This window comes from Portunus trituberculatus, chromosome 15 (genome assembly GCF_017591435.1).
Source record: "Portunus trituberculatus isolate SZX2019 chromosome 15, ASM1759143v1, whole genome shotgun sequence".
Taxonomy (NCBI): Eukaryota; Metazoa; Arthropoda; class Malacostraca; order Decapoda; family Portunidae; genus Portunus; species Portunus trituberculatus.
Window position 1 is genome coordinate 12139755 of NC_059269.1, and position 18874 is coordinate 12158628.

Consider the following 18874-nt stretch of genomic DNA (forward strand, 5'->3'; position numbering starts at 1 on the left):
TGGTATAGTGGTGTGGTGTTGCCGAGATAGACGCAGCGGAAGAACATCTGAGAAAATGTCATTCTATCTTGTCTTTCTACATTAAGTATTGTACGAGCTTCTATTTCAGATATATCATTAATTTCCTCTCCAGTCATTTACTCCGGCAACGGCAACTTCCTCAGTCTAATGGTTAAGAATATGATTAAAAACATGACGGATAGAAAAAAAAAAAAGATCCGTCGTTTCACCGCATCCCGCGACAGTGTGAGTGATCGGCAACACCTGACACCAAGGAGACCAGCCATCACCAGGTGAGTGTGAGCAGGACAGATGCATAATTACAAATCTGGTAATTATGGTTTTGCAAAAGTATTCAGAAAAGTAAAATATTTCAGCAATATAGCAAAGGAAGGGGAGAGCGCGTGTGCAGGCGAGGCGAGAGTTGAGGGTCGCCTGGCTCGCCGGCCGCCAGTTTCCTACGTGACGGCGTCTGGGGATGACGCTCGTGCGGGAGACCGAATCCATAGCAAAGAGGGGGAGTGTCCTTAGTTAAGACCTGGATGTGTTCTGGTGTGATCTGTTATCCTGGCAACACCTCCTGGTCACGACTGTGTTACCCTAGACCCCACTCCTCATATACTTGCCTTGAAACATCAGTTATATTTTGTGTATGTTGAAAACAAGATATTGATTTGCCAAATATGTGAAAGGAATATCATCACAAACTTTTAACGGGATAAGTGACGGATAGATAAGGCATGTGTCGCGTGTGGGACTAGTGCTATGGCTCAGCCGAGGCGAGCCAGCACGAGTGAAGAAGCATGGCCATCCTGCACCACTAAAGACATATAGGCTTACTCTGCTCTATGGACCTGAACAGGTGGAAGCATGGCTCAGTTCCCTCCCTTGGTGTTCACCCCATAATTAAAAGCTAAGAAGTGAAGTGATATATGTATACAATAGATATAGTAGATACAAAATATATATATATATACATCGCTGGACTACATATGTATGTTAATGTCGTCAAAAACAAATCAAATCAGGTTGGTGGACAGATAGAACCGCGGCCCGTGTCAATCACTATGGCCGGGAAGTGATAACGAGAACTCGATCAGGGCAAAATATGACACGGAGGTGAGAAGGCAGCATTTCAAGGACCCCTTCAGCAGCGGCCTTGGAGTAACGGCCATGGAGGCGCTACAGAAGTGAGCCGAGCCAGCATCCAGCTGTTACAAAAATAGGGTCACTGTTTCAAATTCAAGTGGTGCAAGTGGAACAAAAGACTCTCGGAGGTTCCATCGCTTCTGGGCGGCCAACAGAAGCTTCCTCTAAACTACGATGGCGACTTATACTGTCCTCGTTTTTCTGGCATGGGTCGTCTGTCTCCACGCCACTGAGGAGACGGACGGTAAGTAAACCAACCCACCTTTACCCAGCTACCCTTGTGTACTGTCCATCTGGCACAGGATATTGCACGAGCTGGATTGAAAGTGTTGTCTTGAATGTTGAAAGCTTTAGTCCATTTTTTATAACTGTTTGTGTGTGTGTGTGTGTGTGTGTGTGTGTGTGTGTGTGTGTGTGTGTGTGTGTGTGTGTGTGTGTGTGTGTGTGTGTGTGTGTGTTTCCAGGAAGAGGAGTATGTTTGTGAGTATGGATAAATGGTGGATGTGTACGAGTATGTATGTTGCAGGGTCAGAGGGATGGATGGATGGTTAGCTGTGGATAAAAGAATGACTGGATATATAAAAAAGCATGCTTAACTGTGTGTGTGTGTGTGTGTGTGTGTGTGTGTGTGTGTGTGTGTGTGTGTGTGTGTGTGTGTGTGTGTGGACATGACTTGAATGGATGTGCGTATGAGTGGGCGGGGATGTGAATGAGTGTAGTGGTGGATGGGTGAGTGGGTGGATGGGCAAATCCTTTCGTGTGTGTGTGTATGTGTGTGTATGTATGTGTGTGTGTGTGTGTGTGTGTGTGTGTGTGTGTGTGTGTGTGTGTGTGTGTGTGTGTGTGTGTGTGTGTGTGTGTGTGTGTGTGTGTGTGTGTGTGTGTGTGTGTGCGTGCGCAATATGTCATTGTCAAAGACCCTGCATAGACACATAATTAACATTCACTATATTACCGATTTACAGGAAATATTCACAATTAGGCCATTCTTCCTTTCTTTCCAACAAGTATCAGTAATTACTCCACAATGCTGCTATCACACAAATTAATCATAAAAAATTGCAACTGTACTTCTGATTGTCTATTTACAACTTCTGTTATTCTTTCACGATGCAAACCCAGAGAAAACATTTGTCTGCTTTTGTTTCCGCCACCAGAACACAATGTATTTTATCGATATCCAATGCAGACACTCACCTGAGAATGTTATTATCTCACAGGAAAAAAAAAAAAAAACTAGGTAATTGCTAAACTCAAACTGTAATTTCTGCAGGTGAAATGGTTTAATCACCTCATTACATATACACATGCATTTGCACCTCTAATGACACACACACACACACACACACACACACACACACACACACACACACACACACACACACTGCATACCATTTACCTCCATCCAGTCGTGAAATGTAAGTATGTATATTCCAAATTAAGACAGTAGTATATTGTGATTTGTATAGATGTGGGAAGAACGTAAGAAACCCTCAGATAACTGGACTGATTCTCGAGCTCCTGATGCATAGACGAGTCATAGTAATGGCGAGACAAGCTCCAGGTGAAATATATAACGTAGCGTCAGATTTAATATAAAGAAAAATTTCAGGTATCATGCTAAAAGTGGGAAGCCAAGTCGCGGATAAAATGTAAAGCTAAGTGTTAAGTGAATTGTAAGTAAGTTTATGATGCAATGTGAGGGCAAATGTAAAAGATTCTTCCTTAAATTACATTTGTGCACAATGAAATGTCACTGCACTCATTATTAAACCATGAAAATATTCTATTAGACGACGTTAGAGACACACTGCTGGCAAGAGAGGAAGTATTCACCTGCATAAATAACGTAACCCATCAACCTTTGACACCTTCAGTACCATGACGCATTTCTATGTTCATTCTGCTTAGTATATGGTGATTTTATACAGCTTCAGAAACTCATGTGGGGGATTCAAATAGTGAAGACTGTGGTCAATAATCTTCTGACCTCCACAGATCCTTCCTAATGTTAATAAAATGGTTTAATAGTACACAAATCTTATGGTAAAAATGTGTCCCAGTATTGAAGTGGTTGAGGGTCGCCAGATACCACTTCACGAACATTTTAGTTGTTTTCTTCTTCTTTAAATTACATATTCTATCACAGTCCAATGAAATTTACTGAAGTATTGTACATAACTTGAGTGATTTAGTATATAACGGTAATATTGATTCTGTACTTGATGTGGCTGTCTGGAAGCAATTCAGTGGAAGCTGGTAAAAAGACGTTTTCATAATGTATACATTTTTTTTTTTTCTATGCGAACCTTCTGAGACTAGGGTACTGTCCACTCTCTTGGAAGACAAGCCGGGACGTGACAAGGTGTAAAATGCGTGTCTAAATATAAAACAACACTCTTCTATACTTACGACCACCTCTGTCTAGCACAAATTACATGCTTAGTACTTTATGAGGCCAATTTTAGCCAATGTGTAAATAAAAAACAAAGATACTTCGACATTTTTAGCGGAGATTGGGTACGAATGCAACTTCACTATTTGGAAACTGGTATAGGAAATTTCAACTCTCTCTCCAAACAAATCAGCAATACTTTAACCATTATGAACGCAATGTTTCAGACGCGATACATAATATTTTACTTGAGAAAGAAAAGAACATTATAATTTCATACCAGGATTTCTTTGCAGGACTTTTACGGAACGTCTGTTCACAAACCCGGAACTGAAAGGTCAACACAGACAAAATCCAATAAAAGCACATGTTATTTTTTCTGCAACATTATATACTCTTCATTTTACTTGAGCTCTGAAAATGTCAGGTACTTCTCCGTTCATTAATCTTAATACTAGCATCAAATCTGAATGTGAGGAGGTGGCTCGTCACACATCACCAATTCAATCATTAAACTCAATCCCGCAATTCAGAGGTCACATACAGAAATAACACATGAATAAATAAGCATTCCCTAAGCGCAAACCAGAACTCGTAATAAATAATACACTTGTCTACGAGTATTCCAAAGTATCTTCATTTCTAACCTTGCCTTCAACGCCGTCACTTACTGCCAACCTCCACTACTCTGTCTTCTCTGTCACTCCCAGCCGTGATTGTCCCTCGCATTGTTTAACCAAGTAGACACACGGAGATCACTATCATAAGTAACATTTAAGAGGATCATAGCAAAGGCACCATATCATTATCATTTGGTGCCAGAAAGCATTACGTGAAGGCCTGTCACTTGGGATTTCCAAATATACATAATCTTTAGGTGTCTTGAATCACGAAAAAAACACATACATACTTGTTTATACAGCTTAAGAACGTTTATTATACTAAGAATCTGCAAAAACTGCCACATTTATAGTTATCTGAAGTGGTCACGTGCACTTCCCAAACACATAGTAGTGAAAATGCATTGAAAACACTAAGAAAAACAAAACAATACATTGCACTACAAGATAACACGTTGAAAAAATTCTCTACTACTGGTCTATTGCACTTTCAACACTACGAAATTGAATCCAGTAACACAAAAAAAATGAGACGACAAAAATAAACAGGTCAAAATGTTGCTTTTATAGACCAAAATAATTTCAGGGTTCAGCCAGTCCTTTTTCTAATGGGAATGTCCGCGGGCTCTTCAACCACCGCCAAGACTTCCATGGAGGCCACATTTATTTCCTCAATTGTCCACCATTTAGGGGCATTGGCGTTTGTGCCGAAGGGAATGGCGAGCTACAGTTCATGACTTGGGGGCCTCTCAAAATGTCTCGGCTTGATAATGGATGTGTGTATATAAAACTGTAATGGGCGATGGAGCAGGAGAATGTGGCGGAGATGGAGATAAGAAAGGGAAGATAAGGTAAAGGAAGAACAGAGGGAATGGGAATGAGAGAGAGAGAGAGAGAGAGAGAGAGAGAGAGAGAGAGAGAGAGAGAGAGAGAGAGAGAGAGAGAGAGAGAGAGAGAGAGAGAGAGAGAGAGAGAGAGAGAGAGAGAGAGAGCGTTAGAACAATGACAAATACTCACATATGACCAGCACAGAAATAAAGGAAGAGTGCACACACACACACACACACACACACACACACACACACACACACACACACACACACACACACACACACACACACACCAAATACCACATAACTGATATACGAAAAAGATAAAAATCAAGACAAAATCAACAAAAAAACACATAATAACAAAATAGATACACTTTACTTATCATTTCCTAGCAAAGCATTATGAGAAGAGCGCCTCAGCCTTGCCTTCTCCTTGCCATCGTAATGAGGCCTCGGGTTCTGTGATAAGGAGCGAGACATCAAGGAAGGAGGAGGCAAGGAGTGGCAAGAAACGCGTTATCTTATCACTACCCTTCATGAGGCAGACGCGAGGAAGGTGGGAGTGTGCCTGACTGATTATTATGCCTTTTAATTAGATGCATTTTTCAGTCCACTTAAAACTGCTTACTTATATGAAAAAGATAATTTGTAGTGTGTATTTGTGTGCTTTTGTATCTTATTAATCTACCTATTGTTAATTAGGTGTATTTTCTGTCTATTTAAAACTTATTACTGATTCGTTTCTTTTGGGGGCCTCTCATTTATCTATCTATATTCAATTTGTTGTATTTTTCAATCTACTTAACTCAATACATATATAGAAAAGGTGATTCGTGTGTTAATGTGTTTCCTGTCTCTTGATTATCCATCTATTATTAATTAGATGCATTTTTCAGTCTACTTAATTCATTACTTATATGGAAAAGGCAATTCGTGTGTGTGTGTGTGTAAGTGTGTTTTGGTCTCTCATTTATCTAGGTGTAATTTTCAGTCTATTTAAAACTCATTACTTATATAGAAAAGATGACTCGTGGTGTGTATTTATATCCTTTGTGTCACTTATTCATCTATCTATAGTGTATTTGCAGTCTATCTAAAACTTATTACTTATGTGGAAAAGTTGATTCGTGGTGTGTGTCAGTGTGCTTTTGGTCTATCATTCATCTATCTATAGTTAGAATGAAGGGTTACACAGGTATATAACAGTAAAGGTACATAGCAATCACAATTCCCTTAGGTCATTTTCATCGCACTCAGATTATGGATAAGACGAGGGCGATAATACCACCAAGTAATATAAAGAACTAAAGCTAAAAAAAAATCACGAAAACTATGAAAAAAAATACTTAGACAACCTTCACATGAAAATAACAATAGCAACTTTACTTATGATTTGCTGTCTCACCATCACTACTTTCCAAAGGCTCTAGTTGATGATAGTCATGTTTTTAACCCTTTCAGTACCGTGATGCGTTTTCATACTCATTCTGCTTACTATATGGTAATTTTATACAACTTCAGAAACTTATGTGGGGATTAAAATTGTGAAGATTCTGGCCACTAGTCTTCTGACCTCCATAGACGCTTCCTAATGTCAACAAAATGGTCTAATCGTACACAAATCTCAAGGTAAAAATGTGTCCCAGTACTGAAAGGGTTAAGAGTATTTTCATGTTTGTGGTGATGGATTGGTAAGACTTTTAGTTCATCATAAGCAGGAACTGTCTTGAAAACTCAGCTAGTTGTCTATGTGGCCTTGGAAAATAATCGTGGTGAAAGAACAAGGAGTTTTTTAATATGGTCGTTGATTCCACAGTATTGTTTCTATATTCAGTGTTTTCTATGTCTAGTTTTGTCAGTTCATGTACACTCGTTGTCGCTATTAGCTATTGCTCATGTCCGGTGTAATTAGATACTCAAGCTTCTAATGAAAGAGTCTGAACTTTTGCCATTATTCAAACATCTCTCATCCTCTGAAAATTTAAACAATTGTGGTTCTTTCATGAGTTTCTTTTTCTCTTTATTTTATTTCTTTCAAGTTTCCACACTCTTTTTATTTGTATTGGTGGTGGTGGTGGTAGTAGTAGTAGTAGTAGTAGTAGTAGTAGTAGTAGTAGTAGTAGTAGTAGTAGTAGTAGTAGTAGTAGTAGTAGTAGAATCAATAAGTTTGTGTGTGTGTGTGTGTGTGTGTGTGTGTGTGTGTGTGTGTGTGTGTGTGTGTGTGTGTGTGTGTGTGTGTGTGTGTGTGTGTGTGTGTGTGTGTGTGTGTAGCAAGTTTATCTATCTGTGGAAATTAATGGTTATATATAAACGATAAACGGGAAAGAATAAAAGATAAAAAAGAGTATAATGCTTCATTGTTTGTACTGTCATTTATATCTTTCCTCAACGATCTTTTGTGTCATAACTTTTGTGTCGCAACAATTACCTCTTGGGTCTTTTCCTCCATGCTTTTCTTTCTCTTTTTGTCTTTCCAAACTTTTCTGCTCTCGTTTTGTTTCTTAAGAGTCGGTCAACCTATTCTCTCTCTCTCTCTCTCTCTCTCTCTCTCTCTCTCTCTCTCTCTCTCTCTCTCTCTCTCTCTCTGTCGACAATCTACATCGCATAGCACTTTGCTTGTCTAAATTACTCTCCACTCTCTTTTCTCCTCCCTGTCTTCACTTTCATTTCCTCTCTCTCTCTCTCTCTCTCTCTCTCTCTCTCTCTCTCTCTCTCTCTCTCTCTCTCATAAAAAAAAACACATATAACACCTTTATTTCTCCCAATATTCACATTTACACCTTTCGATTTAAAAACAACACATCATCCTGTTTAAAAACATCTATAAGGTATTTTTGGAACATCTGAAAATACGTCACGAAGAACTTTAATTTTTATCATCTTTTTCAATTATCGTGTACTGCTTCTACCTGTCGTTAATCGAGCGACACAGCTAGGGCCCAGGATTGCACCAGCTGTCAGTGTTCGGTGCCCTGAGGCAATCATTAGGTAATTGCTACTCAGGTACTACCAACAACGGCTGACGATTCGCCCAGTTGTTATATGAATCTAAGCCGGCTGATCTTCCCCTTATCTACGTGAACCTTTCCCGTACATTACACAATTGATTTCTCTCTCTCTCTCTCTCTCTCTCTCTCTCTCTCTCTCTCTCTCTCTCTCTCTCTCTCTCTCTCTCTCTTTCATTTTCTCCATGTCTTACCTTTGCTGTTTTTAATCTACACTTTCTCTGATTCCACTTTACATTTTGAGTCTTTCAGTTCTAATTCTCTCTCTCTCTCTCTCTCTCTCTCTCTCTCTCTGAAATACGCAAATCTAACAAGCTAACGGAGAAAATTAATGGAGAGAGAGAGAGAGAGAGAGAGAGAGAGAGAGAGAGAGAGAGAGAGAGAGAGAGAGAGATAATCAAGGTAACAACGACCATTTGATACAGAGCAGAATGAGGGCAGATTTCCGGGGCGTTTATGGTTTTCAGCTTGACTACATTATTGGATCATTTATTCCGATGCTCAATTAACAGAGGCGGCTGATTGGTTTGGAAATCACGAACTATCGCTTGCAGGGCAGACAGTTGGAGCGTGTGCAGATACTCTCCTTTTTTGTTTTCTCCCAGTGACGCGGACATTATAGAAGACTCGCGTTACATTGCACAAGTTTACTGGCTCCCAAACCCTCTATGCTTTTATTTATGCTGGGTCTAATGCGTGAATATAAAGTTTCTGTGTAGAACATCCTATCAGAGGAGCGTGCGTAGATACTTTTTTTTTTCTCCCAGTGACATTATAGGAGATTCGCGTTACATTGCAGAAGTTTACGCTCGCAAACTCTCTATGTTTTTATATATGCAGCGTCTAGTGCGTGAATATAAAGCTTTTGTGCAGAATATTCTATCAGAGAGGATCCATTGGGGAATCCTGCACTGGTGGCCATGCTGCTCCATCCTTCCTTTAGTGCTGCAGCCCCACGGGAGATCTCAGAGCGCCTACATGCTGGCAGCCTTCTCTTTCTGAATAACTGTGGCAAGATCGATTCCCTTACTCCGGCACGAGCCCTGCATGCCTCCCCTTTGGCTTCTCATTCAGTGTTATGGGCACAGCTAGATGAGGAGGGTTCACTCCAGCCAGGCGCGCTAGTACTCACACGGGCACGACTGAAGTTCATGGACTGTGCAGGTTATTGGTCGCAAATTAGTCTCATGAAACAAAGGACGATTAATTTCCAGTGTCCGCTGCATTGATGTTCCGTGATTCTGTTGAGGCACTTCATTGCGCTGCTTCCTGGCCATACCCTACACCAGTACAGCCAGAAAGGAAGGAGACATGATAATCCGAATGCATTTTCCTTTTAACCTGCATAGATAGATAGATATTAAACACAACCAAATATCACAGTTACAGGAGGACTTGGAAGGTATGGTCTATCAAAACGTTTTCTATAAGAACTTGTAAATGGCTTAAAACAAAATAAAACTTGAAACAAATAAAACGTCCATTTTCACACAATAATCTTAAAAATATATATGACATATCATACATCAACTACAATAAAAAACACAGACAGGACCATATACGCGTAATGACTGTTCACGCCACCGCACACAGCCTATCTGTAGCAAGACCTGACAAGATACACCATTTAGACAAATCTCTGGATGCATACTGGTGTCCTTGCTGCGTCCACATATAAACTCAAATAGATCAGCCACACAACCTTCAAGCAATTACATATCTATTTCCGTCCAACAGATTCTTAGGGTTGGTAGTTTTGCGTCCTCGTTCAAGAGCCATCACATGACTTACTGGATCGTTACGAATACCATCACGTCATCGGCAAAGTCAAGGCGAGTGGCCATGACAACACCGGACACTCAGACTAATACATGACCCACTCACACGCATGCTGAAATGACAGGTACACGCTGCTGTATCGCTCCTGAAATTATAGAAAACAAACCTGGTCACGCCTGTCTAACTTTCCACACAAACACTCCACACCAGACCTCACCCAGACACAAGATAGACGCTTCATCATCTCCAATACCATGACGAGTTTTCATATTCATTCTGATTACTATTTGGTGATTTTATACAGCTTCAGAAACTTACGTGGGGATTAAAATAGTGAAGACTCTGGCCATTAATCTTCTGACCTCTATAAACCCTTCCTAATGTCAACAAAATCGTCTAATCACATCAAAAATTCAAGGTAAAAATGCGTCCCAGTACTGAAGGGGCTAAAATCATGACCACTGAGAGAACCTTAAAAAGTCTCACTCAAACATACGTACGATCACTAATCACGCATCACTAACACGAAGAGTACCAAAAAAAAAAAAAAAAAAAAAAAAAGAAGAAAGAAAGAAAAGGACGTTTCTCCTCCCCATCTTGAGGAAACTTACATGATTTCTAAACACATATATCAAAGTTTCGAGGACAGACATTCATCACAGGAACTATTCATCATCGTGAGTCAGCAAGAGCAATCAAATAACACAACGCGACTCTAAATTCTTGGTATACAACTGGACACCACAATTTCAACGTAAGCAATTTCGTGTGCCACCTTCAACATACGGGCTGGACGGACTGGCGGGCGTAGCTAGAGGAAGAGAGGAAGCGAGGGGGAGAGAAGAGGAAGAATAGGAGGAGGATGAGGAGGAGGAGGGAATCCCAACTTCTCTATTCCCAGCTAAAACAAAGGCACAGAGCTTTGAAAGTGGTCCCTGCGCCTGACCACGTCCCGCCACCCAAGCAGGAGCGTGCAGAAGTGTGAAATGAGAGTCCGGTTAACTGGAAAGGCTGGCCCACTTCAGACTACGATTTATTTGGGGTTCGACTGAGGTTTTTCCCCTTTGTCTGATAAGAAGCCTTTCAAAGTGTTCAGTGTGATTCGTGGTGGTAATGGTAGTAGTAGTAACAGTGAACCTTTTTTTTTTCAATCTTTTGTTGACCTTGGCCATAAAATTAAAAATGAAGAGTACTTTGAGGTAGATTTAATACGAAGGGGTACAACAACTTCACACATCTACCCACATTAGTGCCTTCCTCCTTCCAAAAGGGTATAATGTGAACAGATCTGTAAGGGTAGAATAAGGGTAACACTATTTCATCACCAAAAATATCCTTCGCACACTCTTTCTGCACTCATTTGTTTTGAGTGTATAGTAGTAGTAGTAGTAGTAGTAGTAGTAGTAGTAGTAGTAGTAGTAGTAGTAGTAGTAGTAGTGTGGTGATGGTGGTGGTAGTGGTAGTTCAGTTGTCATTGGAGAGATGGGACGAGAGTGGTGGAGACAGTTGACATAATATTCCTGACTGACATCGCCGGAAAGGATGACAGGCATGACTATTATCATTACCACCACTAGTGCAATTATTATACGTCCATTAAAAACAGTGGTTCACTCGGCTGTCACCAGTAATTCACATCACAGACAAAATCGGTGGCGCGCGACGAACCATAACACCCACATGATAAATTTTTCATGTACACATTTAATTATTTTGGATCACTGGCCTCCCACTCTATTTTGTATGAAAAAAAAAGGGTATTCATTATTTTACACTTTCTTTACTTACATCTCGTTATAATAAGTCTTGTTTGATAAGAAAAACTGTAACAACAACACTAGTATACTTGTAGTTAATCAAAATTATGGTATTAGTAGCAGTAGTAGCAGCAACAGTAGTAGTAGTAGTAGTAGTAGTAGTAGTAGTAGTAGTAGTAGTAGTAGTAGTAGTAGTAGTAGTAGTAGTAGTAGTAGTAGCAGAAGTAGTAGTGGTGGTGACAACAACAACAATAGCAACAATAGCACAACTCCATCTTCCTATGCTAGTATTATACAACAAAATGCCGTCACTTGCAAAACCGTCTTTCATTCGTTCACTTCTCTATTTTCCTTAACGTACAGAAATCTACGAGCAACCTTGGCGGCGAGCTCTTTTGGTCTTGGAATCTGTATTAATTTCACTCGGATTAAGAGAAGCTGCCTATTCTCTAGAAGGACTATGACGTGATTCTTTAATTCCGGTGTGTTATTGGAGAGCGCGAGTCACAGTCTAAATTAATTCGAGGCGGGTGGCGAGGCGGCGCTTAGTGTGCCTGGAGGACTGGCGGACTGGCTGGCGGCTGGCGGCTGGAGGGCAGGGAAAGCAATGAGCCAACACGACACAGCTCTTCCTTTAAAAAAAAATCACATAAAGTAAAAAGTTATGTAATGATATTTAATGAAGCTAATGGAAAGCAGCATTTATTATTTTGTTGATGAAATTCTTCAAATGTGTGACGAAACACTTTGTATATTACTTATACTGGTGTGTGTGTGTGTGTGTGTGTGTGTGTGTGTGTGTGTGTGTGTGTGTGTGTGTGTGTGTGTGTGTGTGTGTGTGTGTGTGTGTGTGTGTGTGTGTGTGTGTGTGTGTGTGTGTGTGTGTGTGTGTGTGTGTGTGTGTGACGGTGGTGTGTGTTGGTGTGTTGGGGTTAGCATAGCAGTGACCATTTTGTGCAATACTTCTGTCCAGCACCTCCACTATTTTGAAAAGGCTCAAGTTGAAGTTACACGGGTTCTCAAGAGTGCTTTTATGATTCTAGTAACAGAAAAACAAGACTTCTACATTATGAAGAGGATAAAAACTCTCGAGAATTCAGCAAATTAATCCCTGTACCCTTGAAAAACAGTGACGAGGGAGCTGTTTTAAACCCTTCGTACCATAGTGACGTGTTATTAAAAAGGTGACGTAGGTATTAACACAAAGGTTAGGTCTAGAAAAAAAATATGATGAAGATGATGATGGTGATAATGGTGACGACGAAATCAGTGACCACGACGACGACAACAACAAAGACAACAATGATGGTGATGAGGAAATGAAGGAGAAAAATGAAGATTACGTAAAAGGAGGAAAAGGAATGAAAGAAGTAAAGGAGGAGGAGGAGGAGGAGGAGGAGGAGGAAGAAGATGGAGGAGAGAAAAAAAATGAAAATAGGAAAAGAATGAAAACTAGACCACACACACACACACACACACACACACACACACACACTATTCCTGAATTTTGAGGAGATAAAAACACATCAGGAAGGAAGAAAGGAAGTAAGAAAGGATGGAAGCTTAAAAGAAGAAATTTAAAACAGAGCAAAATATAACACTAATAAAAATAATGTAAAGAAGGAAGTGAAAATAATAAAAAAGACACAGTAACCCCTCAACTAAGAATAACCCGGACAAGAGTAGAAGTCTCACAACTCACCTGTTCCCTTGAGGCAGACAAGTCATTTTCAGAAAGTGTGGATTAAATAAAAATAAAGAGAAGGAAGAAGGGAGGAAGAGAAAGAGGAAGAGGAGGATAAGGAGGAGATGGACCAGGAGGAGGAGGAGGAGGAGGAGGAGGAGAAGGAGAAGGAAACGCGCTCGCTAACAAGAGAAGGAGAAAGAGGAGGAGAGAGAGAAAGAGAAAGGAGTGTCTTGAAACGTGGTTGGCAATTGTTTCACTAACTGGACATGGCACGGGGCCAGTCACCATCCTACTGACGAGAGAGAGAGAGAGAGAGAGAGAGAGAGAGAGAGAGAGAGAGAGAGAGAGAGAGAGAGAGAGAGAGAGAGAGAGAGAGAGAGGAGAGAGAGAGGAAGAGAGAGGATGACCAGGGGATGCGGGAAGGGCGAGAGAGGAACCGGTGGAAAAATAGAGAAAAGAGGAAGGGACTGAGAGTATACTAGAGAAAGAGGAAGGGACTGAGAGTAGAGAGAGAGAGAGAGAGAGAGAGAGAGAGAGAGAGAGAGAGAGAGAGAGAGTAAAACCAGCAATAAAATAATTACATCCAAAAACGTGACACCCACTCACATAAACAGACCCAAATGTACAGGACAAAAAAACGAAAACAAAAAGGAAACTAGAAAAGACAAGAGGAAAAAGAAACGCGATAGAAGCAGAGGGAGGGCGTGGAGGTAGAAACGGAGAGACTATAAAAGGAGAGAAGGGAAAGGACAAGAGCCTGGAGGAAGGAAGAGGAGAAGGGGAGGCAGTGCGGAATGGAGGCAGAGAGGAAATAAAAAGAATTCGAGGGAGCGGAATAGAAGACTTAGAGAGATGTGATAGAGATTGCAGGTGAGGGGGACCACAACCAATGTTATTTTCTCACTGTTACTCCTGCCACACACTGTTCACTGCTGTTAATAGTGCTGTTACTATTGCTGCTGTTTCTACTGCTGCTGTTGCCTTAGTTAGGTTTTAGTTACGCCTCAGTCTGCTGTTTGAATACCTGCTAATGCTGTTATGGCTTCAAATTCCGCTGAAACTACTAATAATACATGCTCACTGCTACTAATACATCTGCTGTTACTACTGCTGCTGTTGCCTTAGACACGGTTTTCTTACGCCTCTCTCTGCTGTTTGAGCACCTGTTTATTCTGTTATTGCTTCAAATTCAGCTTAAACTACTAGTAATGCATGAATATAGTCACCTATTTCACTGCCCACTGCTGCTAATACTGCTACTGTTACTACTGCTGCTGTTGCCCTAGATACGACTTTCTTACGCCTTTGCTGTTTGAGTACCTGCTAATGCTGCTATGGCTTAAGATTCTGTTGAAACTAGTACAGCCACCTATTTCACTGCTCACTGCTGCAAATATTGATGTTTATTCAGTTACGCTTTAGTTACGCTTCCGTCTGCTGTTTGAGTACCTGTTAATGCTATCATGGCTTCAAATTATACTGAAACTACTAATGATAAGCACTACCACCTATCGATACTATGACAACAACAACAACAATAACGACGACAGCAACAACACCATATCCCACGTCCATTAGCGCTACCATCACCATCCCATCAACACCACCACTGGCCCTCCCTACCTCCTTCCCATCATCATCCCCGCCATCACCACCACTACTACCACCACCACCATCACCATCACCACCACTGCCTGCCATCACCATTTTTAACACCAGCATTACTGCAATCATCATATCGATCTCAAATCCTATGCCACAAAAAACCGTAACACTCTTCATCGACCTCCTCCTCCTCCTCCTCCTCCTCTTCCTCTTCTCCTCGACCTTCTCTCGTTACTCTTTTTCTCCTTTTTCTCATCTCTCTCCTGTTTCTTCTTCATTAGCTCCTCCTTCATCTTCTCTTCCTGCTTCTCCTTCTCGTTTTCCTCCTCCTGTCACTAGTTTTCTTTCCATCTATATTTCTCCCTTCCTCCCTCCCTCTCCCTCTCTCCTTCCCTCCATCTTCCTCCACTCTTATTTTTTTACCAACTCTCTCTTCATTCTCGTTTTCTTTCCTCGTTTCGGCTTTCCTTCTCTTTCTCTGTTTTCTTTCCTCCTTTTCCTTCCCTTTTCTTTTTCCTCTTGGATCTCTTCAGTCTTCTCCAACTCCACGTCATCCCTTTTCCTCCTCCTCCTCCTCCTCCTCCTCCTAGTCTTCATTAGCTCTTCTTTTCTCTTTCTCTTTCCCATTCTTTATCACCGTTATACTTTTCTTTCCCAACTTTTAATTCACAAAGCACTCATTTTTTTTTACCTACATTTAATAAAGAGAGCAGTCATTCTTCCATAATGCTCCATCAAACTCACTGGCACAGATGTTATACGGACCGTCGTGTGTGTTATGCATCTTTGTTCCTCTTGTCCATGCATGCATATTTCGGTAAATGTTCTCGTGTGTACATTGTTCTCTTTTCTCATGTTGTTGTTTTCAATCTCGAAATTAAGAGCGGTGTTGGACTAAAATTATATCTCAACTTTTCTTTTTTTTTTTTTTTTTTTTCTTAATTTGGAAAAACGAACAGTTGAAAGCCATATCAGATTACCGCTCATTGATTTTCTTATATATGGTTTCTATTGACTGTACAATTCTGCTGGGTTTTTTTTATTTTTGACAGACAGACACACAGACAGAGATAAAGAGAGACAGAAATAGAAAGAGAACAACAAACAGAAATCATGCATGTAAAAATCAATATAGAGAGAACATGCAGCATATCTTTGACCTTTCAACCTACTGACAAAAACATCCCCTTTTGCTCCACACACTATATTACTTACGGCTACAAACACATCAAGTCTCACTCTGGGGTTAGAATACAAATAGGTCTGTTTACGTTAGTCTCTCCTACACACCACTACCACCAACAGCTGTACGACACTCCTGGGAATGAGTTACAGTGCTCATTAACATCCTGCTAATGTGGCAATGGCTGCGTGTGGTGGATGCAGTCAAGTGCAGAGAAGGAGAGAAGGAGAGATGGTAGTAGGCAGGGAGCAGGTTAGCTTAGAGGAAGAAAAGGAATTATGTTGTGTTTCTATGCTTCTCCTACTCCTTCTGGCGAGGTGTTTGATACTAGTGGTGGTGGTGGTGCTTCAGGTGGTGGGTAAAGTGGCACAGTGCTCCACCTGATGTTCTTGGGTGCCTTTGTGGCGTGTAGTGCCAGATTGGATTATGTTCCTTGTGATGTGACTGTTGGGATTTGCTGTCTGTCCTTGTTTCTCTATGTGTGTGTGTGTGTGATTTTCGTGCTCTCTCTCTCTCTCTCTCTCTCTCTCTCTCTCTCTCTCTCTCTCTCTCTCTCTCTCTCTCTCTCTCTCTCTCTCTCTCTCTCTCTCTCTCTCTCCACAATCTAGTACTTCACCTAACCTTTTCCCTCTCTAAATTACACGGTACTTTCTCTTTCTCCCTGCCTTAATTTTTCTTTCTCTCTCTCTCTCTCTCTCTCTCTCTCTCTCTCTCTCTCTCTCTCTCTCTCTCTCTCTCTCTCTCTCTCTCTCTCTCTCTCTCTCTCTCTCTCTCTCTCTCTCTCTCTCTCTCTCTCTCTCTCTCTCTCTCTCTCAAAATAATAGGATCGCTCCTTTTCTGTTTATGCAAATTGATATAATATTATGACAAAATCCCACAATGAACTTGACGTGTGTGTGTGTGTGTGTGTGTGTGTGTGTGTGTGTGTGTGTGTGTGTGTGTGTGTGTGTGTGTGTGTGTGTGTGTGTGTGTGTGTGTGAAATCTATTAGGTTTATTACATGCCAGAAGGTTGTAATGTTGAGTTAATAATCACCTTTTAATAGCAATTAGGAACACCTTGGTACGTAGGAGGCTCAGGTAACTTAGGTACGGAAAAGCTGCCCTTACTATGGAGACACTACACCTGGTTACATGTTCCCTGTCTTTGCACTGTAGTTGGGGACACGCTTAGCTCGCAACGGAGTCCTGAGTTTAGTTTGGCTGGCCGGAGGTAAAAGGCATTAGATGAATTTGTCTTCTTTCACTCTGGTACTGAATAGCCACAGGATGTAAGGCGAGGAGCTGCGACCTTTCCTTCCGACATGAGTAGAGATGTGGGAGTCTTACCATCTAATGTGTGTGTTTTCAAGAGATCACAAATACGCCAAGTGATCTCTACTGGGACCGATCTTTTTCGCTCTTTAGAACTACCCAATACAATCAATTCTTCCAGCAAATTTTTCTACTTCATGTCCAGGAAAGCAAACTTCTACAGGGGTGAGGTGAGGTGAAGTGAAGTGAAGTGAAGTAAAGTAGAGTAAAGTGGTGATCCGGTCTTGATTCGTTACAGTTTCGTGCAGAACGCCACCCTAGGGCAGCACTATTGTCTGTAGCAGGAAGGGCCGAGGACCAGCCCCATTCACCTCCTATCCTTCGCTTCCCTTACTGTTTTTTTTCGTACTGTAGCTTACGGCGCAATCCCAACGGTGCTATTGGCTACTGCTATCGCTCTTCTTGGGGGAGAGTCACAGGAAAGGAACCAGGGAGCAGTGAGGACGGAAATAAAAGTCAGTCCTCTCCCTTTCCCTCTCTCTCCTCCCAGCCCACATCTCCTCCGTCTCTATCTATCATCTGAACTGCGTCTCCTTTAGTAGTTTTGCATAAAAAGAGAATGCCCTCCACATTCTCTCATTGGGCTGGGAATAATATGCAGATTCCCTAATGCTGCCCATGAAAGCCGACCTTTAAGTGTTTATAAATCTAATTTCAAAACTGTTATAAGACGAATATGGCCAATGTGTAGTGTCTAATATGCCGAACGAAAGATGAAACACACTTTTTTTCAGAGAGAGAGAGAGAGCGAGAGAGAGAGAGAGAGATTACGTTCCACACGAGCGCTCTGGTCTTTCAAGGTAATCTAACCTTCAGTTTTTGAGTCAAAGCGCTTATTGCCTTTCATATTGGAGGGATTGCTGCTTCCGACAGGTGACGATTAATGAGATCTTCATCATGCAAAGCCGTCAGCCGCGTATTGTGTTCTCTAATTAATCTGTAGGTATATAAAAAAAATGTTCCCTCATCGTTGAGTGCTGCAGCTGAAAATGTCAACGAGAAATCCACGCCTCCGCTTAACCCCTTCAGTACCATGACGCGTTTCCATATTCATTCTGCTTACTATGTGATGATTTTGTAGAGCTTCAGAAACTCATGTGGTGGATTATAATAATGTGAACTGTGATCATGTGGTTATTAATCTTCTGACTTCCACAGACTCTTCCTAATGTCAGTAAAATGGTCTAATCGTACACAAATCTCATGGTAAAATGTGTCCCAGTATTGAAGGAGTTAAGTATTCATTTCCAGGGTTTCAAATGTTTAAAAAGATCAAATATAAAATGATAAAAATCTGGCTTCCCGCAATGCCATTAATTTCATATATTTTTTTCTTCTCCTTTTTTTTAAACTTTCCATTAATTATTGTTTGATGTTATTTTCACTTTTTCCTTTAATTCAACGGCGAGCTATTTCATTTCTACTCTTTATAAAAAAAACATTTCATATTTTTTTCTCTCATTACTTTAAATCTGAGCGTTACTTTTCTCTCATTCTCCTGACATTTGAGAATCAGCAGTGTTTTTTTATTTTTTCCCAGAAGCAATTC

General features: G+C 40.9%; 1 protein-coding gene across 1 annotated transcript in view; it reads left to right on the forward strand.

The window, feature by feature from the left end:
- The first annotated feature begins 474 nt into the window (after positions 1 to 474).
- LOC123504329 (kin of IRRE-like protein 2) overlaps positions 475 to 18874 on the forward strand; it is a 118476-nt gene continuing 100076 nt past the window's right edge. Inside the window, exon 1 of the mRNA XM_045254762.1 lies at positions 475 to 1393. Within this exon, the coding sequence (XP_045110697.1) occupies positions 1324 to 1393 (70 nt within the window). The 5' untranslated portion in view covers positions 475 to 1323. The remainder of the gene's footprint in view (positions 1394 to 18874) is intronic.